The 23108-nt window shown below is 44.0% G+C and overlaps 1 protein-coding gene across 5 annotated transcripts; it reads left to right on the top strand.

Annotated features, from left to right (window-relative positions):
* The first annotated feature begins 42 nt into the window (after positions 1–42).
* CCDC36 (coiled-coil domain containing 36) lies at positions 43–23004 on the top strand. 5 transcript variants are annotated; one of them, XM_017820671.1, is made up of 8 exons: positions 43–156; positions 805–964; positions 8285–8444; positions 9798–9955; positions 11823–11871; positions 12517–12604; positions 19853–19956; positions 20720–23004. In XM_017820671.1, the coding sequence occupies exons 2-8, from the start codon at positions 909–911 to the stop codon at positions 22025–22027; spliced, it is 1923 nt and encodes a 640-aa protein (XP_017676160.1). In that variant the 5' UTR covers positions 43–156; positions 805–908; the 3' UTR covers positions 22028–23004. The 5 variants fall into 5 exon arrangements, with proteins under 5 accessions (XP_017676160.1, XP_017676164.1, XP_017676162.1 ...); XM_017820675.1 differs by lacking the exon at positions 43–156 and adding an exon at positions 186–286; XM_017820673.1 differs by lacking the exon at positions 43–156 and adding an exon at positions 287–394.
* Positions 23005–23108: the final 104 nt, after the last annotated feature.

The raw sequence follows: 23108 nt of genomic DNA, 5'->3' as shown, positions 1-23108 counted from the left end.
AAGCCTCTTCTTCCTCCCCGTGCCCTGTGATGACTCCCTGTGCCCAGGATTATGCTCCCAGGTGAAGGGCAAGAGCTGGCCTGTAGAGAGACTGGAGCTGGGGTTGATCCTGGGTCCATGGCCATGAGCTGAGAGCCAGATACCCCCACCTCTGAGGTGAGGTCAAGGGATCCCCAGCTCGGGGTGACCCCAGGAACCCTCAGCCTCAGGGAGAGATCCGGGGACCCTCAGCCCTGGGGTGACCCCAGGGACCCCTCCAGGACCCCAAGGCCCCTCAAGCCTTGGGGTGAGATCTAGGGACCCCCAGACCTGGGATGAGATCCAGGGACCCTCAACCTGGGGTGACCGAAGGCACCCTCAGCCCCAGGGTGACCCCAAGACCGTCTGCCTCAGGGTGAGATCCAGAAACTCCCAGCTCTGGGGTGAGATCCCAGGACCCCAGTCCAGGGTGACCCCAGGGAACCCCAGGCCCACAGTGAGATCCGGGGGCCCTCAGCCTCAGGGTGAGAGTCAGGCACCCCCAGCCCTGAGGTGAAATCCAGGAACCCTCAGCCCCAGGCTGAGCTCAGACACCCCCTAACCCTGAGGTGAAATTCAGGAACCCTGTGCCCTTGAGGCCCTCAAGGCCCCACAGGGTGGGCAGGCCCAGTGTGTGGCTGCCCCAGGCCTGTGGAAACCCTCAGGCCGGGTCTGTCTTGGGCCTGCAGGGCCGTGTCCTGCCGGGCTGTCCCCACGACCACAGGACACAGGAGACGCTGCCCCAAGCAGGGCTGGTCTCTCCCTCCATGTCCCTCCTCCCTGCAGGGCACTGTGGCGCCATGGCAGCCACCAGCGGGGACAGGCCATGAGGGCCGGGGCCATGTTGAGGGCCAGGGGCTGCCCGCCAGGGTGTCAGCCCTGAGGACAACATGAACTTCAACGTCTGGAATATCAAGGAGATGCTGAGCATGCCGACAGCCATGGGGTGAGTGTGAGCATGGAGCGTGGGTTGACGGACAGGGGATGGGGCATGAAACCAAGCACATGGTGGGGGTGATGGTGAAGAGGTGAAACATGTCCAGAACTGATCTATGGCTGATTATGGGAGGCTAATGGGAGTCCATTGGTCTCCCCTGTGATGCTGTTTGTGCCCCCAGCCTGCCAGGAACTGCCACAGATCCACCATTGCTGGGGATCTAAAAGCTGACATTGTCTGGAAGCCGTACCCTGGTCCATTCGGGGTGTATTTGGTGAAGTCCTGTGACCTGTCCTTGTGTCATTAGATAGGTTAAATTTTTCTCTCGCCTGTGCAGAGGGCAGATAAAATGAAGCGTGATGTGCAATATTATTACACATTATGTAACTTGAAAATTATTCCATATCCTGCATTTATACGCATGGCTTGTTTTTTTCCCAGCAGGAGCCAAAGAGCAGCTAGAAGTCCCCACATCTACAGCCCATAGTGAAACAACAAATATTCAGATGTAAACATCTGAAGGGTAAATATGTAAGATAGGCTGCATTTTGTACAGCAGAGCATCACCTTTTGTATCACATGACTGAAAAAGACAGCGGGATTTATCCCCTGTTTGACTCTGGAGAAGCTAATCGTTGAATTTGGTGCTCTGAGCCTCTGTTAGTTAAATAACCCACTTACATAACTAACTTGTTCAAATTCACAGTTTTAGTCATACTGTCTCTTTGGCCAGATGTTACCACAATGATGGATGATAATGAAAGCATAATAGTCATTTCCTTGCCCGTTATAAACATACTTGTCATAGATATGAATTAATTGAATTTTGCACAGATGTAGGGGTCAAAGGGGAGCCAATTCAGGGAAAAATTGTGTTTATACCTGTCATAGTTTTGTCTTTATAACTGTGCATTACTTAATTCTATTGCGTTCTTGGTATCTGCAGATTTACTGTGCTTGTTTGTTTGTTTGGGGGGGTTGTTTGTTTTCATGAAGTTGTTTCTAAGTAGTTTGAAAACCTGAGACTTTCTTTCTGGTCAGAGACTGAGCAGGGGAAATTTAGATAAAATATAAAAATTACATATTATATACAAAATATATAATTACATTCTTATATTATATATGACATATTTTTGAATACATAAATAATTCAGTGGAGTCATGCAATAGGAAAGGAAATGAGTGGAAGAAGTACAGGTGCCTGTTTGGAAAGGGATCACTTGAATTCCTTCCTCCTCCAAAGTATCCTATCAACTACGAATTCTTCCCTTTTAACTCGTTTATTAACGCAGGAAGAAAATACATACAAGATTTTAACACCCACTCCTCAGCATTCCACATTCTTTACAGGGTCAAATAGGGCATGAAACATTACTGGAAATGCAACTGGGCTTTTGGAGGAGTTAAGAAGGGGGAGAAGTTCTCTGAGGACAATTAACTTTTCATAAGGAAAGAAGAGTTTCCCATAGTAGTGTGTGAATGTGTGTGTGTATTTGAAATAGGGGGAAAAGGTGTTGATTATTTTTCCCTGGCTTACTTCTGTTACTAGAAACCTTTCCCATCACAGCAGGGTATGCTGTATAATCCCCAGAATACTGTCTTTCAGGGAGCTTCAAAAATGAAACATAAAATCAGCGTATAATCTAGGCAGAGTATGACTCACTCTGTGAGTTCTTTGCAAGTTTGAGTCAGGGTGTTACTTCTGAGAGCAGCTGCCACCAGGTTCCCAGGAAATGCAGAGCTTTGGTGATGCATTGCCCTCACGGCCACAGTTCTGCGCAAGCCCGAGACTGCTCTGGGTTTTATTTTTTGTCTGTCAGCCACACACATGCTTCCCTGTAACCCTGGCAGCCTGAGAAATAGGGTGGGGGGAACCAAAGTCCCTCTTTCACCTGGTTTTATGTATGAATATTGACATAATAGAGATCTTAGAAATTTATCAAAGGGAAGGTTGTCTAGTTGGACAATAATATCAGGGTGCCAGTTACTTAAGAGGGTGGGAGGGGGCCACACGACAGCTGTAATGGAAAAGCTTATGCTCAATTGAAGTGTATTGACAAACAACACAGTTTTTGTGGATCGAAGTGCCAGACTTCATTAGGGAAAGTGCCGTGTTACAGCAGCACTGCCACCTGCCCAGCCAGGAGGGCTGATGGAAAAAGATCGCAGAGAATGCAAGAACAGCAGCCACAAAAGCAGCGATGCTTCAATCAGCCTCTGATCGACTGGATAAGCATCACCAGGGTGTGATGCTGAGGTACAATCTCAGAAACCATAAATACCTACCTTGGCCAAGGAGCTCACAGGGGAAGAGACACGTCTTGCCTTAGCCTTGAGTTGAGCACAAGATCTACGTTCAGGTTATTTGCTCTTGTAGTGCTACCATGAGAGTGGCAGTGGGGAACTGGAGTCAGCATCTCTGCAGGAGCAGCAGAAGCCAAAAAATCCACTACTGTTAATTAAAAAAAGACACTGCAATAATAATAAGGAAGCTCATTAAAAATAAATTAAACTGTACAGCCAAAAGGGTTAAATGCTTGCCTGAGACATAAAGATTATTTAGACTTGATTATTTAGATTTGAAATTGAAGTTATGAGAATTTTCTTGTTCCATGAGAAAACAAGTAACTTGCTAAATGCATAAAAGCTAATCATATACCAACTTCCAAATACATCAGAGGCAGAAAGCCTGCCAGAGAGTATGTAAGGCCAAGAAACTATGAAAATATTAAAGAGGCATTCAAAAGGGATGCTGGAAGTTAAAGCCTACTTGGGCCACTACTCTCTACGGCTTATTTCTGCTGTTGAGAATAACTTCCAAATTAAACAACCTCATTCAATCCATTATCCCATGAAATTCCATCCTGCATCACAAGGTTGCATATTTTGAAGTTGCCTTAAGGTCCCAGAATAAGCAGAAAACGAAGGAGACAGCCAGGACAAAGACCAGGAGAGCAGCTGTAAAATTCCAGAGCCTCCGAGGAATGAGAAACCAGGGCTGTAAGTGCAGGCTGGAAAATGGCTTCAGGCTGGAGTGAGGGGTGCAAAAAATCCCCCCATCTTCAAATGTCTAATCTTAATATGTGTGGGGATGCATTTTGTGGGAGCAAAAACGGCTGCTCCGTGGAAATCTCAATCTCCTCCTAAGGAAAGGACCCTGTTGCAACCGACAACCAGCTCAGGACAAAGGGCTTATGTGGTTTCCAAGGTGAGGGACGTCTGGGCAGTGTTGAATCACAGCCGAATGAATAATAGAGTGGCTCATAGAAAGTAAAAATGACCTTGAGGAATTAAAACAGGACCAGACAGACTTTCAGCCTGAAATCTGGAAACTGGAGGCAGTGTTTGAGCTGAATAACTGAGAGGGATTTTGTCGTGGTTAATGCATTAGGGCCAGTGCCAGAATATGTTTGTAGAAATTCCTTTTAGGATATGGTGAAAATGATAGGAAGCAGAATAATAATTTTCTACTGTGGCTGTTCCCAGCGAAGAGATGGCAAATGGCTGGAGGCTGCAACAGCAGCTAAAACTCCTTTATTTAAACTCCTCCAGTTCCCCTGCCCCCAAAGCCAAGGCTCATCCTTGCTCATTTGCTGGGCACATTGGCAGGCAGCAGATAGTGAGGATGAGAGCAGCATAGCAGAGCTAGAGACAGTTCCTATAGATACAGGCTAAAGCCAGGAGGAAGAGCAGGTGAACGTCAGCTCCTGGAATTTCAACTGGGTTTGTTGTGATTCAGCCCTGGTCCCTAAATGAGGAGGAGCAGAAAGGGCTGGGAGATTTGCTGGAGGGGAATCAGGAGAAGAAAGACTTGATGACACTGATCCTACTCAAGGTTGCTACCAGGAGAAAAAGATCTCTTCTTTGGGAAAGAGGCTTTATTGCACTTTGAAGAAATGTGTCAGGAAGGTGTAAGTGAGCTTCACCCACATCACTTGGGAAGAAAAGGGATGTTGGCACAGGTTCAGTGGAGATGACAGAACCACAGAAAATCCCTCACAGCAACGTTGCAGATAAATGTTATGTTGCAAATTATAGAAGTCTCAGATTGCTTTTCCAAATGACTCTTAAACCTTGGTGTTGGCACATAAGGATGGATCCAAATAAGAGAGTAAAATTATCAGTTTTAAAAAAGACTGATAAGGCCTATGACAATTTATAGTTATGAATTTTTAGTTTGTCAATGTCACCAGAACATCCAAGAAGAGAGTATTTGTTGCATAGTGTGTTTCTGTTTGGGGAGGCAGAACCTTTGAATGAAAGGTGAACATTTGCATATGGTTGTGCTAAAATATTTAGAGTGGAAATCAGAACTTAGAAAAATGAAAGAAGTTCCCAAAAGATCTAACTCCTGTCACAGAGGGAGAATTTTAACTGACAGCAGGGAAACAGAGACTGTGAAGATCTAGCTGACCTCTCAGATATGCAGAAGGCTGCAGATTTTTTAGATCATGCTCACATCACGAGAGAGGGTTGGAGCTGCCAATATTGCAATACCTGGCATAAAGCTAGGTGGAAAAAAGCAGTCGTTCCATCAGTCAGCAGCAGATGATTTACCATTTTTTGAGCTGATAAGAACTCATCTTACATATCTAAAGCTGGTTTTGCTTTGGACACACATGCTAGTGCCAATACCATAGGAGTGTCATGGGCACAAACACACAGAGGATTTGGGGAATGGCTCATGTTAGCAGAAAGCTAAAAGCTCTCCTAAGGTAAACTATTGCATCACTGGAGGGACTGCTAACTGGGATTGCATATCTAGGATGTTTCCTTGCTCTTTATGGGGAAGAGTTTATATTTAGGACAGAGCATGTATCCCTGCAGCTCAGGCATCCTGAAGGGAATGGTCAGGTGGTAAGAAGAGCTGCAGTTGCCTGATCATGGATCTGATCCCAGATCTGACCATGGTTGTCTGATCTCTCCATCAGAGACAGGTCTGGGCCAACCATGGCTAGGCTCCTGGCTTGCCCAGATGGTCTTGTTAGTTAATTAATTGCCAGCAGTGTTAAGCAAGGGAGAAAGAAATCCATTGCTCAGGGGAATGAGTGTATTCAAAAGAGACATCTGTTTTGTCTCCCCTCCTAATTTGCAGAAGTGCCATCATTCCTAAAGCAACTGCTGAGGTAGTGAACTTAAGACAGAAAAACTGGGCTTCAGAGCAGCCAGCAGCCACCTTTGGTTGTAGTGGAGAGTAAGCCTGGGAATCACTTGGCTCATAAAGTCCTCTCAGCTCAATACTCCTCAAAATACTGGTCATAAAACCCTTTGTTACAAGAATCTTGTGCTTCAAGTGATGTGAAGGATCTGAGAAAACAAGCACATCGTGGGGTGTCATATTCACCAGTTGTAGCAGACACTTTCAAAGGGGGGTTGTCAAGACAGTAAAGCACTTAAGGATTATAAAAACCCTGCTTTAAACTAAGAGGGAGGTTTTTTGGCTAGAAGGCAGGAGGATTTAGAAAACTGGTACAGAAGATGTGCTACTCACATTGCAGGCAGGGGCTCTGCCTGTGTGGGATCATGGCAGCCCATGTGCTCACATCTCTCCCCAACATCCTGGCTGTGGATTAAGAAAATTTATTTTTTTTTACAAAGCTTAGCTGAGATGGAAACAAGAAGCTGTGCTAGTAAAAATTATATTCAGATTTGGTGTCCAGAGAGAGATCAAGGGAGAAGTTTTGAATTCAGAGAGATTTATTAGGCTTTTTGAGAACCCAGAAACCCATACCTCATCTATTTTTGCCTGCGGCTCAGTGTACTCGGTCAGATTAAAGCCAAAAGTATTAATATGATATTGTCAGTGACACCACTATATAATGAAGAAGGAGACTGAGCACTTCAAATATTGCTGCTAAATCCCTTTCCTGTTGTGTCTATGATGTTTGGGCTCCTTCCAAAACTGGGGATTAACCAAACACATCACTGCTAATAAATGTTGGGGTGATCATCTCTTGTTATACACATTAATTACTCTCCCGTTCTGTCTCCTTTACTTGTATCATTTGATATGAAAGAAAAACCATAAGAGACTTTTTTATTAATTTTGGTCTCTAATTCCCAGCTCCAAAGGCAGCAACAAATCTCTCCTTCTTGGTAGCTCAAAAAAAACAAGAACTGAGAATATAAACCTGGCCAAGCTTTTCTTATGTTTGGACCTAGCCTAAGCACTCTGGCAGACCTTGTGGATATGGAGCAATGGAATAGAGACAATTTAGACTGAAAGAGGGTAGATTTAGATCAGATGTTACGAATAAATTCTTTCCTGTGAGGGTGGTAAGGCCCTGGCACAGGTTGCCCAGAGAAGTTGTGGGTGCCCCATACCTGGAAGTGTTCAAGGCCAGGTGGGATGGGACTTCAAACAACCTGGCCTAGCGGAAGGTGTCCCTGCCCATGGCAGGGGCCTTGGAACTAGCCGATCTTTTAAGTCCCTTCTAACCCAAACCGTTCTATGATTCTATGCGAAAAATGAAAAAAATGTGTATTTTTGCTAACAAAAAATTGAAGGTAGCCTCCAGCACAATGAGAAGCAGTGCAGCTGTGCAGAGAAACCCTTGTCTGAGGGAAGGTGGTCCTGTGCCGTAAACCTAGTCCATAAAGAAGGAGATGACGTGTCTCTGAAGAGGAGTACAATCAGAGCAACACAGCACAAAGTCAAGGCTAGCTGGGAAAGATTTATTTGGGCAATGTCCAGGGAAAAGAGGAGCACTTTTGAGTAGCATGTTACTATGTTTGAAATATTTCTAACAACTCAGATCAGTTTGTCCAGACATACGCTACCTATTTATTTGTTGTTCAAGTGTGTCAGACTTAAGGCATCTGGAGAATAAATGCCCAAGAAATGTCAACTATTAGTCATAAAGTTTTATTCTGTTGGAATACCCTTCCAAATACGCAGTGCCTAAGTTACAACAGAATTTATTATCCAGAGTAATTGAAAGAGAGAGACCCAGCACTGGCTAGGAGCAAACCCCAAGGTGTCTCTTTAACTAAGACTGATCGGCATAGCAGGTAGGATGAGCTGCCCAGTCCTGGCTTTTTTAGTTTCCTGTCTGCAGGACTTGCTGGAGAAATACCTTCACCCCTGCAAGGTGAATGTGGAGCTACAACACTGTGTTTGTATGGATGTGGCAGTTTAAGATAAGCCAGTTGGTTTATCTTAGAATTAAACCTTGTGTCATTATAGGAATGGTTCTTTCCGAGTGGCGAGGGAAAATTAACATGTTGGGGTGGGCCATGATTGAGTGGTTCCAGCAGGCCATGTAGGGAGTTCCATTTGGCCTTTTAATTCCTTCAGGCTCATTCACACCCCTCTCCACCCCATTTCAGGCCTAACAAGTGTTCCATGAGGAGCAGCACTGCCAGTGACTACTCGAGTTTGAGCGACTCTCAGCTGCTCTTCGGCTCCCAGTTCTGCCCGGAGAACATGCAGTCGGCAGCGGCACTGCTGGAGCTGGGCTCGCAGCCGGGACAGCAAAACTCCCAGGACGTGAGTCTCGCTCTCCTTCAGCCCTGTTCAGGCACACAGCCACCATTCAAAGTTAATGGAAAATCCTGACATCAGGTGGTAACATTTGCAAGTGTCAGTAACTGCTGGAATCAAGTTATCTTCTTGCTACACATATATATTTACTGTGACAAGACAAAGTAGCAGCCTGGTAGGATGAAAACCTGATATTTATAACAGATTACTATAAATTGTTATTGAGATAGGTATTATTTTCTTGAATCACATTTTGAAAGTTACTAAAATAATATGAAATTATTCTTGAGCTAAAGTCTTTAGACCACCTACCTAGCCAAGCTAGAATATTACATCTATTGCTCGTTGAAAAATGCTGTGTTTTGCTTCCTTAGTTTTCTACAAGAATGAAGAGCTGCTCAATATTTATTTCCCTGGACTGGCAATGACCTTGCTGTATTGTTGTTATGGGAGATGATGAATGATTTTGGACTGGGGTGAAGAGCTTCTATGCTTAAAATCTTTCTCCCAGAGCACATGGTTTCTGATGTTACTAGGCTCACTGAAATAGGTCCTGTATTGCTAACAGAGAGCACCAGATCTGAATAAATACACCTGAGAGGAAAGATTAGGAAAGAGCAGCGGTGCCAGCTTGGTGGCCCCAGGCTGTCCTTCAGTTCCAGATGCTGTCTGCTGTCCTCTGCATTTTGCTGAGGAGCAGCTTTTTGTCAGACACAAAAAAGGAAATTCACTCTTTAAAAAGGAAAAAAATGAATGGAATTTGCATTTTCTTATGTTTTAAAGAAAAGGCATTTCCATTTTGGTCACGGTGTCTGGAAATTTTGTAGAATGAAGCTTTCATAATAACATTAAATTTCTTGTTCTGAAATGTGTATTGAAGCATGTGAAAAATTCATCTACAGTCTGTCGATGTTGCTATTTGGCAGCAAAATTATGTAATCCACCAGGAAATTCAATGGGATTTTCTTTAGATTCCTGTATAGGGAGCTTCTTCTGACAACTTCAACTTTTCCACAATTCCAGGAACACTGGAATTTGTTTATAGTCTCTGTGTTGAACCGAGAGGGAAAAAATCTACACACCTTATGATTGTAACAAACTGGAAATCCTCAAAATGAGAGAAAAGCCTGAGACTGGAGGAGTTTGGGCTGAGTCTCAGTTCCACAGGGAGTCAATCTAACCAGGCACACTAAATGAACCATAATCTCATGAAATTCTTAATCTCCTCGTCCAATCTAATCTGTCACGTCCAATCACTGTGATCTCTGTCTGCAAAGTATTAGGTACACAAACGGGTTTTTCTAATTAATGTTCTGATTATTTTTATACTTCAACATTTTTCTTTTGTTTGTGCAACAGAGTGAGCCCAGTATTTTTACCAAATACCAGACAAAACCACAGTTATTTGATGAAGAAACAAGAGAAAAAGGTTTACTTAATCTTAGCACAGGAAGAGTGAAAAGTGTCTTGGAAAATTTTGAAGTGAATAAGAACAAAATAAAGGACAAATATGACCGGTATGTAGACATCCACTGGAAATTCTTTCTGTGCCGATGGTTATCACTCCCTGCAGCTCCTTCTTCCCCTCTTACAAATCATACATGACAAAGCTGCATATTTCTCCAAGAAAAGTATCTTTCCAGGTTTTAAATAATTTCTGATTGGAAAGAGTCACAGGATAAGAGAATAGGGTTTATTTACAATGTGATTTATGTAACACAGTCAGCCATAAGCCCCGAGGAATAACAAAATACTAACCTGAATTTACCTTTGTCCTTCTTTTTTTAATCAGTGGGGGGTTTTTTCTTTATTGATTCTCTGTGAAAGTTTTTATTTCTCAAAATTTCACAGACTGTATGAGGACTGATCAAAGGGACTCCGAGGCCAACCTTCAGATTTGGGCCAAATGGGAGGATTGCCAAACACCCCTGTGTACAGATTGCACCTTTATAAACCTGTACATATCTCTAGAATTGTTTTTGTATACAAGGTTTTTACGTGTTTGGTTTTTTTTGTAACAGACAAGTGTAATTTGCTAACGTAATTTGCATCTGCTCTTTGTTAAATGTAAAGAATTAAATGTACATGTAGGTCCTAGAGGACTTTAAGGAACAAGCTAACCATTTGAAGCTCAAAAATTAAAGATGGCAAACTCCCCAGTGCACCTATAAATAATTCTTAGCACATTAGTTACATTTTATAATGTACCATCCACAGTGAAGAGTGTTTTTATTAAAAGCCTTTGATCAAATCAGGCTATGTATCTCTCTCGCCTTTGCAATGGGCACTATGCTTCTGATAGGGCAAAACTGACTCTCTAGTGCCTATTAGAGAAGAGGAGGATTTTTGTAAGTGAATTATATGAAATGAAAAAATAGTTTTAAATGTTTAGGCAGCATTCATAATTACCCTTTATTTTTTCATTAAATGGATTATGCTCCTTCCTACACTCCAGGCTCACTCCCAGATTAGAAACCTGTTTGTAGAGATAGCTATGTTATCTTTGCAAAGATAAGCGTATAATTTATCAATTTGTATCCCCCGCAAGTTTGACTAAGAAAATTAGCATCTTCCTTTCCATAAAGCTAGAGAGGTTTCAGAAGCACCGCCTAACTCTCATAACTAGAATCTACCCGGCCTCCATCTTTTTGGTTGTTGTAATTTGCAACACTAAATGATTGACTTAAACTGACTGGAACCTTCAGAGAGGAAAAAGGTTATCACTTTGCTTAGCAACCACCCGTGCATTCGGGTGTGGCTGGTTAATCATGAATAAAGCCTGGTTCCCGATAGGCTCGTTCAGTTTCAAAGGATGGATAACAGAAACCACAGGCTTAATCTCAGGAGAAAAGGATTTTCAGTATTTGTTCTTCCTGACTTGGGCTTTGTTGAGGCTGGACCTTTTCCTATGTTTTTCCCCACAGTTATTTTAGTCCAAATATAATACCATGTATCACAGCAACTGGCACATCACCTCCGCCCAGGCTGGGTCCTTCCGGAGCAGATAACACAGTGATAACACCCCAGGAGCTAATGGACAGTTGGGTAAATGCCAACTAAAACTTCTGAGAGAGGCATGAATGCTAAGGCAAAGTATCAGAGAGTAAAAACCCCATAATTTTATGTATATTACATATTTGTGCATGTGTGTCCATGCATTTTTTTCTTACTCTACATAGCAGAGGCCATGCTTTCCTAAAACAACTAAGGTGACTTTGAAGGGTTATGCCTCCTGAAATAACCATGTTTCTGTGCTTTCATTATACACTACACTGTGCCTTGCAGTGTTTCATGTCTCATTTTTACTATGATCTTTTCAATTTTTGTACACTCCAGTAACTTACATGTCTGGTTTATACTTGTTGGAGTTTTTTTTCATTTTAGTGAGGTCCTAAGCGCCTTTATCTCCAGTACCAAAGACAGGCTTCAAGGGGTAAGTTATTTCAAATTCAGAATGTAGACTAATGAAGAGTTAGAAATGCTACAGAATGTTCACTTTCTCTCCTTTACTGTGCTGATATTTAAAATATATATCTTGAGCACTCAAATACTTTAAACCAACAATTGGAAATTTTTTTGCATACACCATTGTCTTTGTGGCCTGTCCTTAGGATTAAGGTCTTTAAGGTCTTCCCTCAGAGCCAGCAGTGGAATTTCTCTGGGTTTCAGGAACAAAAACAAACTGTAGTGACTATCTGCAAATATCAGCCCTTTTTTCCTTCTACCTGAAGAAAGTAGTCTGCTCTCAGGATTAGTCAATGTGTTCTGAAGGTGAAGGTCTGTCCCTCAATACTTTTATAATTAATTTGATTAGTTATTATTAATGCTATTTTACAGACTATTATCTCTTTTTTTTTGAAATCTGTTTAGATTTCATGAGCCTTTTGAGCAATTCCAGATCTCCTTTGGGATTGCAACCAACAGCTGGACAAATTGTTTCAAGATAGATAAACAATCATTTTCAGACTGTTCCATTCTATGAGTTGCTGTCATTGTTCTCTGGCATCTGGTGCTGTGATTTTGCAAACAAAGAAAAGGCAATGCATTCATTTTTTCATTTACCTTTGTTTTTTTGCAGCTGCAAGCACGCTTGGACAAGTTTGAAGAAATGTCTGATTCCAGATACAAATCCATTTTGGTTCACCTAGAAACCCTTTCCAAGAAAAGTAAGTCCTTCCTGTGTTTCTGTTAACAGCAGAGGGCACAGTCAAACTGCTGAATGTCAGCCTGTTGTCTCCAGGCTGGGGTGAACTGGGCAAGTCATGCCACCCACAGCTGCTCTCCCTAAAGGAGGAGAGAAAATAAGACTTATCCATGGTATGGACTTGTCTATTTTTCCATTCTTGCTCTCTTATTTTGTCCCTTCCTCTGCTCTCTTGTACTTAGACACCGTACACGCGTAAATGAACACACCTCTCTGTTTTTGTATTCTGCCCTGGAGTATGATCATTTTTAGACTATCTGGAGCACTAATGGAACATGCAGTAAAAATAACTTAGATATTTATATCCTGAGTATCCAGTTTCAGTTTTTAGGGCTTTCTCAGATTTTTGTGTGTTAGTCTGAAGTCTTCTGTCGCTCTTCTGGGCTTGAAATGACTGTATTTTGGCTGTGAGCAAAAGTAGTACTGCTCATTTTGAATGAGAATCACACAGTGAAGCACACTATTGCCATGATAAAAAGGTGACCCCCAAAATAGCCAATAATATAAAATACTTTTGAACAACTCTGAGGTGGATAATCACAGAAGCCTTTATCGAGGGAAAATACTTCAAGAAATTGTTTCTAATTTGGCTTAGATCTGAATCTTTGAGAGTACGTTAATTTTAAATGCTGTTGTGATGCTTTATCAACACCCTGTCAGGACTCTGCTCAGAGCTTGCCTTGCTCTATACAAGAACAAGAGGCCAGTTCCAATACATGCAAGAAAGGTGAATTGAGTTATACCTTGTGAGATGAAGGCAGCAGACCTTCACAAAAGCACGATAATATTCAGTGTGTGGGCAAAATGTGGCTTGCACGAAGCACATCTTTGACAGGTACCCTTTAAGTCAACACAGCCCTTTCAGGCAAAAGGAGTGGAGTCTGGTGCATTCTGCTGGAGGCTGTAATAGCCTGTACATTTGAAATACCAATCTTGTTGTACTAAGAACACTCCTTTGCTCTGCTTGGCAAGTGCTCTTGGTGGGACCCTAAAGTAAGCAAGAATCTGTCTGCTTTGGCCAGCACAACGAGTTCCCTATTACACATTTTCCCACCCCCTAATTACTTCAGTGCCTCAACTTGTCCACTCTGCAGCAGGACTTTGCCTAATTTCACATACCTCATGCACAGAAATTGTTGTCATGGCACTGAAAATCAAATCTATTGTTCACAACTCCCCCTCTTCATTCCATACCATTTACTCAGCTGTCCTCTTTCTTCTCCATATCCATTTTAAATAAATGTGCCTTGAATGAAATGAGAAACCTCCCAGAGGTGCCTGCTACTAGATTTTCAAGGCAATTGAAAAGAAAAATTGGCACTTTCTGTAATGCATCATGCTGCAGAATGTTGAATATATAATGAAAATCATCACATGCTGCACAATGTTGTTCTTTTTTTATTTCTGGGAGGTTCATCTGTCACTGCTTAATTGCTGATAAACACTGTCATTTGACTGGTATCACAGTGATGGATAATTAAGTTCCCACTAAATAAATACCTGCACTAGTGCCTTGAAAAGATCCCAACTGAAGCTATTCCCTTGAAAAACTGGTATAAAATTCCAAAACATAGGTGATAAAGAGCTAAATTCAGAGCTGATAAAGCTCTTAATGTCAGTGGCTGATGACACAGTACCTGGGGATGCTGGTGACACAGCAGAGACATGGCGAATCACTGGAAGTGGAGGGTTTCACATGCAGGGGAGGAATGCAGAAGATGAAGAGAACTATTGCACCAGGACATTCCAACAGCTTTGAAAAGCAAAGAAAGGTGGAACTGGAAAGCAAGTCTGTCTTTATTAAAAGCTTATAAGGAGTATCACAGGCTGCATTTATAGCAGTGGATAGCAAGCACATTTGGCACGGTCTGCATAGCCATGGGGTGAGGAGAAAACAGAAAATATTTTTCAAAATGTATTTCCAAAGCATTTCCAAATGCTGTTGGGTTGGCATGCTCTGTGCAGGAAGATTTTTAAAAAATGTTTTCTTTTGTCCATATGTGCTTGCACACAGTGGATAGAGCTGTGTCTGGCACCAGAGATGAGACAAGATTTGCCTGAGCAGCTTCCGTAGAGACACAGCTGCTCTGAGCCTTGCTCACATCTTGGTGCGCAGTGCACAGGGATGTAAAGAGGAAGGCAGACCCTGTGGCCTCAGTTCTTCCACCTTATACACAGTTTCTTTAGTTGACTTGCCCGCTCATCATTTGCTCTTTCCTTCTGGTTTCAGCTCCTGTAACTCGTTTCTTTTCATATTTTTCTCATTTTAATTTATATACCCAGGCTTTTATCAAAGCTTTCTATTTTTTATACAACCCCAAATTTCACCACTCAGCCCTCTCTGAACTGCTTTGCTGTCCTGGTATCTGATAGTTCCAGCTGTGACAGCTCCTAATAGCCATATTCTCTGCACCACCTTGGCTCCATCGCACATGAGCAGCATCCTTCCAGCCAGCACACCACAGGCAGTCCTCTGACGCACTGCCAGCAAGGGTGACAGAATAATGTGCAATGTGTCACTTACAGAGGCACGAGCTGATGCAATTCTCTGACAGGATCCAGTGCCTGGTAGGCAAATTTCAAACATGATTTGTTTCCAGACTCCCCAGGCCCAGCAGTTGCTGGCAAGATTTCTAGGGCAAATCACTGTGTTTAGAGCGATGTGATTTGAGCTTGTTTACTGTGAACAGTATGGTCCAGACTGGGACATCCAGTCCAGACTACCTTACATTCTGTGTGAATTGAAAAGTCAAAAGGTTTGAAACTGAATAAAGAAATGGTTTTTTTACATGTAGCTGCTAACTAGATGTGCACTGACTGACAAAGTTGTTGATGTGAGGGACTTTAACCAGAGTCCAAAACACCTCAGCATGGATGGTGAGAGGAAGTGTGGTTGCTCTGGTGGAAATTGAAACCCCTCATTGTTCAGGGCTTGGAGCACTGTGTGCTGTAGCACAGGGTGAGGTCAGGGGCAGCTCATCCCACAGTGCACTGATACAGGTGCTGTCTGATGCACTGTGGAAGAGAACTCAGGCTAAGCCAGCACAAACCTTCCAGCTGACTGCTCAGAGTATATCCAAGCAGGATACAGCTGTGACAGCCCAACTGTCCCACCCACTGGCAAAGCTCCATTGCTGCCCAGGGAGAACACACAGGGCTCTGGTGAGCTGCAGAGCTGCCTTCCCTGCTTGTGCCTCACCAGGTTTATAAGACCTCCTATTTCCCCTACTGAACCTGGGCGTGGGGGAACCAACCTCTCTCCAAAGTGTTATTTAAAGCCTCTGTGCTGTCAGTGCCAATCTCAGGATGAGCTGCACAGAGGGTGATAGATAGGCATCAGAAGCAGTTGCTGTTTAATATTCCTAGGCTGGGAGGCTGGCACTCCCTCCCTCGGCTGCTCAGGCTGTAGTTTTCAGCTGCTGGGAGTGCAGCTGCATCTGGGTGCAGGCTGATTTGCAGGGAACTCTCTGCAGCACAGGGTGGCAACCCTACCCCGAGGTCCTACAGCCTTTTATCTCATGCCAGATTTCACATTCCAAATGTTATTACTGTAAACCAGTAGCATCTGAAGAAAATGGTACAACAAATCAAAACACAGTGATGTTCCCGTTTGTAAAAAAAATGCTTTGTTTAAATTACCTCAAGAGAGGCACAAGTCTGTGCATGTCACCCATTAACTGAGTAAAGATTTTCTCTCTATGATCAAGTTATTGAATAACTATCTGCTGCAGGGTTTATTTGAAGAAAACCTCCTCTGAAGCAGCCATTCTTGATCATTCTCAAAGGCAAGTCATTTGACTAACAGAGTTCTTGATCTGATCTAGTTTGGCCGTCTCAATGCCTATTTTTTTAAGTCTCTATTAACATCCATTTTTATTTTGTTTGCTACTGTTTGACAAGTCTGAACACTTCTCTGGTATGGAAGTAGGGAGGGGAGTGCCCCTCCTCTGTACTGAGGTTCCTTTTCTGCAGAATACTCCTACACGTACAAATGAAATGCGTTCAAAAGGCTGGCTGCTGGTTGCTTGCCTGCAGCATGCTGTGCTGAGTCAAACGTTATGTGCAGATCACAAGCCCAGTGGATGCAGGACTATTTTTAGACTGAGGATACTATGTTGAAGAAGAACAGACAGACTAGGGAAACTAGAAAGTTTTAAAAATAATTCTGAGCTAAAATTAAGCATATGGAGAAGAGCAGCAAGCCGTGGTAGGCTTGCGGATGCTGCCCTTTCTGTGTCTTCACTATGCAGAGATGGAAGGTGATAAAGTGACATGAAAGGAGTTTCCTCCTTGAGTCACTGCTGCCTTCCCCCTCTTTGTAGGCTGGCAGGCTCCCCAAAAACTTGTTCTTGGATTGAAGGTAGCCCTCAGGTCTAATCAGGGAGATGCAAAGTCTAAAAGGCCCCCTCAAACATTCACTCCCCCGTTACAAACCCATTCTGCAAGTCATAGCTTTCTAGATTTATAAAACAGTCTAAATCTGTCAGAGCAAAAGACTAAAAGCTTAAAATTGACAACCAAATTGCCTGCAACAGCAGAAAGCATATTAGTTGAAATAAGTGCAGATAATCCTCAGAAATCAGCCACGCTCCTATGGAGAATAAGGCAAAGCCATGTGGTGATGGGCATCCTGAAAAAATGGAGAAATTCCCCCCAAAACCAGATCTGGGAGGTGGTTTAATTCAATGTGTGTGAGGAAGACACATGGATGAGGCAACTGCGGGTTCCTTCTCCCTAATGACAGCACTGTGCCTGAGCAACACTCATTTGGAGGAAGGCAAAGTTAAAAATACAGCTTGGCACAGGAGTTCCCTGGTACTGGGAGGCAGCTCTCAGCAGCACCCCATCCCAGCATCTCCAGCCTCGTGCCACCACACACCTCTGCTTTGCGTGGCTGAATGAGACCAACACTTTCAATCTCCTTTCATAAGAGGAGATTACCATGTAAGCACTTAATTATCCTGGAGCTTTTCTCTGCCCGTGTCTCAGTTGAATCTCTTTTTTTTCCTTGCACAGCTGGGACTGTATGCAGGCTTCCAGACATCCTGGGGTGCACAGCAGTTGTGTCAGCCAGAGCCTGTGCACCACCACATAGCACACTGCCCTGTCTCACCTGTAACCCCTGGTGCTGGCATTTGCATCTTTGTGTCACCTGCTAATTACCTGAATGCCCTCTGGCTTTTGCACCCAGGTGACTACAGCAGATTTTAAGTGTGTTTGGCTTATGAGCAGGCCTCGAGAAGCACCTTCCAGAGCCACCTTGTCCCCTCATGCTACCCTGAGCAAGAGCTGATGTTTTCCCTTTAAATGAGGGTTATTTTTTAAGTTTCCTGTTCTTTTTTTCTCTCTCTCTTTTTTTTATAATACATGACAACTTCCATTGAAAAGCTTTGTCTGAATCTACAGAAAGCCCACTGTGTTGCCTTTGTCTAAGAAGTCACCTACCTTGTGACTTGTGCATTGTCCTAGAGCATTACATTAGCCTGATACAATCCACTTTTTCCAATCTTGTTCCATTTTATTCCATTTCCTTCCATGTCTTTGAGTACTTTTCCCCTTAAAGCCTGCTCTAAAACATTGCACCATAAGATCAAACTACTAAGCCTATAATTGCTCAGATTTCTTTCCTTTCTTCCTTCCCAAATGTACCTTTTTTAAATGTCCCTGTTTTTTCACAGAAGCAAAGCCTACAATTATTTTCTGCCCGCCTCTCCCTAATAGTTTTTAACTCTTTAACCAATTCCATCTACAGTTTGACAGAAGGGCACAGCTCACTGAGATAATTAAGTCCCTACAAGCTTAATGAAAATAGCTGAGCATGAGGAGAAGGGATCCCAAGTGCCCTGTGGCTCTGCAGACTGTGAGCACAGCTCTGCAGGGCGAGAGGTGCTGCACTGAGGAGCTGAGATAAACACTGGATGAAGAGGAACAGCTTCATCCAGGCTCTCAGCTCCATGGACACCAAAGTCAATCAAACACTTTGGATCTGTAGCAAAAGAGGATTCATTAATTGCAGAGCTCTTGTAGCCACTTGTTTAAATGTAGGCTTTATTCTGCTTTTCCTCAGGTGCGCAGTGCTAGTCCACGAACCAGGATTTCAGTTATCCTGGCCCATTGGTTTGGCAGTGCTTTGCTTTAGCAAGAATGCTTTGGATCCCATTTTTTCCCAACCAGCCAACATTCCACCCTAACCACACTGGCTGTACACACCTTTCTGCACCCTTCACAGGAAAGACCAGACATGTTTAACTCTTTCTCTCTGCTCTTTCTCAGCTCTTTGTCCTAATTTGCAATTTTAAAGGAGACTTCTATAAGATTCCTAAGGAGTTTTCATTTCCACACACACTGCAAATTGTGTTCCCATCCTGTAGCATATTAGGCACGGCAGTGGTTCCTATAAGAGTAATTGCAGCTGCATAGGGGGAGTTATATTCTTATCCAGTCATATAACCTGAATTCCTGGGGTTTTATCAGTTTTTCAACAAGACTGACTGAAGCCAAGAGCATCTTGCTCCAATTTAGTACCCTCCCAGGGAGCCTGTGCCCCCACAGGACACTGCTGGGGCCCCCATTACCAAGTGCTGAGTGCAGCTGCCTGGTTCAGGCAGTTTTTGACCCTCTCTCTTCCCTTGCCCAGCAAATGGAAATCCCAATTCTTTGCTTCATCATTTCCCACTATCCCTTCCATCATTTTCCCCTCAGTTGTCAGCCTCCTGTGCATTTCTGAAACAGTTTCTCTGGTCGCACTTCTTAGCCATTAACCTCTCACATCTCCATTCTGTTCAAGCTCCCACTTACCACCAGCTGGTTGCAGGAAAGGGCTGGTTACGCTGGGATGGGTCAGCTGTACTGGGGTCCCCCTGCCTTGGCCGTGCCTGTTGTGCAGCTGGCAGACAACTAAGCCTCAGCCTTCCCTGCATTGAGCCTACCAAGTACTGTGGCTTTGCATAGCCTTTCCTCTCCAGCTGCCACATTAACAGAGCACAGTAAACGAGGTTTGGCCTATGTGCAGCATCTTACAAATTTCAAGTGCCTTGCGTTAAACATCCACCCCATTGTTCATGGCCCGAGGCACGGGGAGATCGCAGCGGGAGAATCTCTGTGGTGATTCATGCCAAGACGTGGAGGAAGCAGCAATAGTATTGATAGTACTTTATTCACATTTACAAATGAAAGACCAAATGTGTTTTTTATTGATTTCCCTGTTTAGTGGAAGATGCTCTTCAAAGTCACCGTGACTCTGTACTGAAAGCTCTGAGAGACAGAAGCCAAATGGAGCAGGCATTGCTGGAGATGGAGAGGAGACTTGCAGCCGTAAGTGCAAAATTAATCTTTTATTCTGAATCCTCATTCTGAATTTCTCCCACTTCTTCAAAATACTAACTGAATATTAAATTGCCTTCAGATGGTGGATTATAAAGCTGACTGCTCTAGTTATAATGAAGGGGGAAAGATGTATTAAAATGCTAATTCTAGGCCAGATACTGATGGATGCTTACCCAACCACTGGCTAACAGTGCTGTAAGCTCTGATGAAGCCCTGGTCAGTAAGACAGGAGCCCAACAGTGCCCTGTCGTGGCAGGCCACGACAGAGCACTCACTGCTTCCTCATCTGGCACATGGTTTTGCTGGAGGAGGTGGTGCAATGCATGCCCGTGAGGGGAGAGCACCTTGCAAAAGTGCAACACCTTGTCCCTTCAGTGAGGTGTTTCCCAGGGTGAGGGAAAAAAGAGGTGAAAACAGAACAAGTGAGTGTCAGAGGCATAAGAATTAGTTGTCAGACACCTCCTGGACAGGTCTAGTTTCTCCAAAGGCCCTGCTGTAGGAATTGCTTTTGGCAAGGATGTGTCACACCAGTGCATGAGAAGGCAGTGGTCCTGGGAGAGGGGGCACACAGTGGGTTAGGGGTATGCTTCTGTTCCAAACCTCTCACTTTGGTGGAACAGTTTGAGGATACACAGGCAGATACAGATTGCTAATCTTTGAATCAAACTGACACATGGTACCTGAAACTTTCTTATTATTGTGCCTTTTCATGTATTGCTTACTGCTTCTGCTCTGCTTGCTGCTTCCCCAGAAAGATGCGGAGATTTCAGATGTGAAATCCAGTGTTCAGCTGCTGAAAGAGGGTCTGGAATCACTGCCAGCCCAGTTGAATGACCAGCACCTGAAGCTGTGTAAAGAACTAGACTTCGTGAAGCTCCCTAATGCCTCAGCTGAGCAGCACACACCTGTGCCTAGTGCCAGACTGCCCCCTCACGTGACAGATAACTCTTCCCAGACCTCCCCTGGCCCGTGCCAGCTCCGTGTCCTGGATGAGGAGCACCCATGCCAGCCCTGCTGCCGAGGCAGCAGGGTTTGCAGCTGCTCAGGCTGGTCTCATTTCCACTGTATGACAGTGGGGGAGCAACACAGACACTCCCCTGGGAGGAACCAGATCACTGAGGATGGCACCTCTAAGGGTGCAGCCTCAGGAGGCAAAGCAATTGCTACAGAAGCCTGTGACAGAGCAAACACCTCTTTGCAGAAGATGAAATATGGCTTGGAGACACAGAGCTGTGCTACCCATCCTTGCATATGCTGGGCTGACAGTAACTTTTTGGGGGGCAGTCAGAAGAAACACTGTCCTGTACCATTGGAAGCGCCTCTACCAACCCCACGGAGGAAGGCGTTCAGGAGAGGCACTGGAGGGTTTGAAGCCCTGACACCGTCACAGCAGCAGCAGCCTCAAGGTTGCCACCAGTCTGTATGGAAAGCTCCACCTGGGCAAAAAGACAGCAATGAGTCCACAGACCACAAGGTGCAGAAGGCAGCTGTAGGCAACAAAACAAAACAGAGTCCAGGAAGGATCCCCTGGAATAAAGCTGTAGGGAGGAAGAAAGCATGCCCTGCTAAGAGGAAAGGCGAGCTCTCTCGATGTGCTGACAGTGGGCTGAAGCAGAGGAAGGCAAATGGGATTATTGAGTTGGAAAGCTCCAGAAAAAATTGCTTTCCCAGATACTTGGTTGATCTCAATTCAGAAAGCTCTGACCCGGTTTTTGCAGCTCGCCATCAGCAGATCCTCAGCAGTGCTCAGCCAGGGCTTACAGAGAATTTCCCACCAGTGCCATGCTCTGATAAAAGCCTGCAACAACTTGCAAGCAGAAGAAAGAAAAGTTTGGAAATTAAAAGAAGAGTGAATGTTTCCACCGTAAAAACGTATATCTTGGATTCCTCTCCTGAGGGGAATATATTATCCCTATGTAGCACAACAGGTGTAGAGCAGATGAGCTGCTTCAACCTCCAAAGCCCCTCAAGCTCCAAGAAACCACATCCTGCCAATCTGCTGGCTCAGAAGAACCCAACCTGTTGCCCTTTACTGTTTGATAGTGATTCTTCTGATTGAAGGGGTCATGTTTGGAGCCCTCAGTGCAGGCTTGGCCATCTCAGTTGCAGTTTATTCTTCTAGGTGTGTTACCTGCTTAGCCAGAGGCTGTAAAGTGTTATTGCCCAGTTTCAGATATTGCAAGAGACTATGTGAGGACAGCTCTCCCCTCTCCTGGAGCTGTATTACTTTATCTCCCTGCTCCCACCAGAGATGCCAAGGGCTCCAGTTACCATCATATTTACACACTTGCAGAGTCTGATGAGACATTCCCAGGGAGGAGAGATTTGGCAGAGCACAGATGGGCAGCTCAGTCAGATTTGGCACTGAGATTTACTGGAAATTTTTTCAACTTTTCAATGTAATGCTATCTCTGTGGCCAGAGACTTCATTCTGTTTCTCACGCATAGTCTCTATGTTGGTTTGTTGTGTAAAAGTTCAAGTTTTTAGTTCTGGAGGCAGTAGTAGTGTTGTTCTGGTTGATTTCAATAAGGTTCAGATTTGTCCCAGGAGTTGTTTGTGAACTTTGGACAGGGACCAGTTCAGCTGAGGAAAACCAAATCCCAATGTCTCAGGTTCATCGACTACTGAATTTCTTCTCCTTTTAGGCTGAAAATTTCCTGGCCTCGGAAATTTCAGGACATTATTTTGTTTCTATTTTTTTTGTATTTGTATCTCTTGGCTGATTAAGGAATTCTCCAACGTATCCCTTTCAAGGGCAGTGGTTCTCAAACAGAGGCCAAAAGATACAATGTTCAGATCCAGCAGATGACACGTTGGACAGCCCCTATTCCCACAGAGAACTCTTTCCATGGTACCCAACTGTGACTATCAGTAGCTCCCACTGCTTCAGCCATTTGCGTCAGGTTTGATTTCCTATTTGAAATCTTACCAGCAAAAAAGCATTTTGATGTTCACAAAAACAAATTTGTGGTGTTGCCACAAATCCAAATGATCCATCTTTGTCATCCTGGCTTTAATAAATTCTTTGTGCTGTCACCAAAGCCCATTTTCTCTGTGTTGGTTTTTCAGGAGAGTCACGGTCCTTTTCAGTGGGAGAGTGGGCGGCTCCCCTGGAGCCGTGTTTAACTCCCCTGGATCG

Source organism: Lepidothrix coronata, unplaced genomic scaffold (assembly GCF_001604755.1).
Source record: "Lepidothrix coronata isolate B3197 unplaced genomic scaffold, Lepidothrix_coronata-1.0 Scaffold84, whole genome shotgun sequence".
Classification (NCBI taxonomy): domain Eukaryota; kingdom Metazoa; phylum Chordata; class Aves; order Passeriformes; family Pipridae; genus Lepidothrix; species Lepidothrix coronata.
Note: the sequence above shows the minus strand (reverse complement) of the source record. Positions and strands in the feature narration are given on the sequence as shown.

Coding starts and splice junctions, on each gene's coding strand:
- CCDC36 (XM_017820671.1), top strand. CDS start 909: ATGAACTTCAACGTCTGGAATATCAAGGAGATGCTGAGCATGCCGACA. Junction 965..8,284: donor AGCATGCCGACAGCCATGGG/GTGAGTGTGAGC, acceptor ACCCCATTTCAG/GCCTAACAAGTGTTCCATGA. Junction 11,872..12,516: donor CCAAAGACAGGCTTCAAGGG/GTAAGTTATTTC, acceptor GTTTTTTTGCAG/CTGCAAGCACGCTTGGACAA.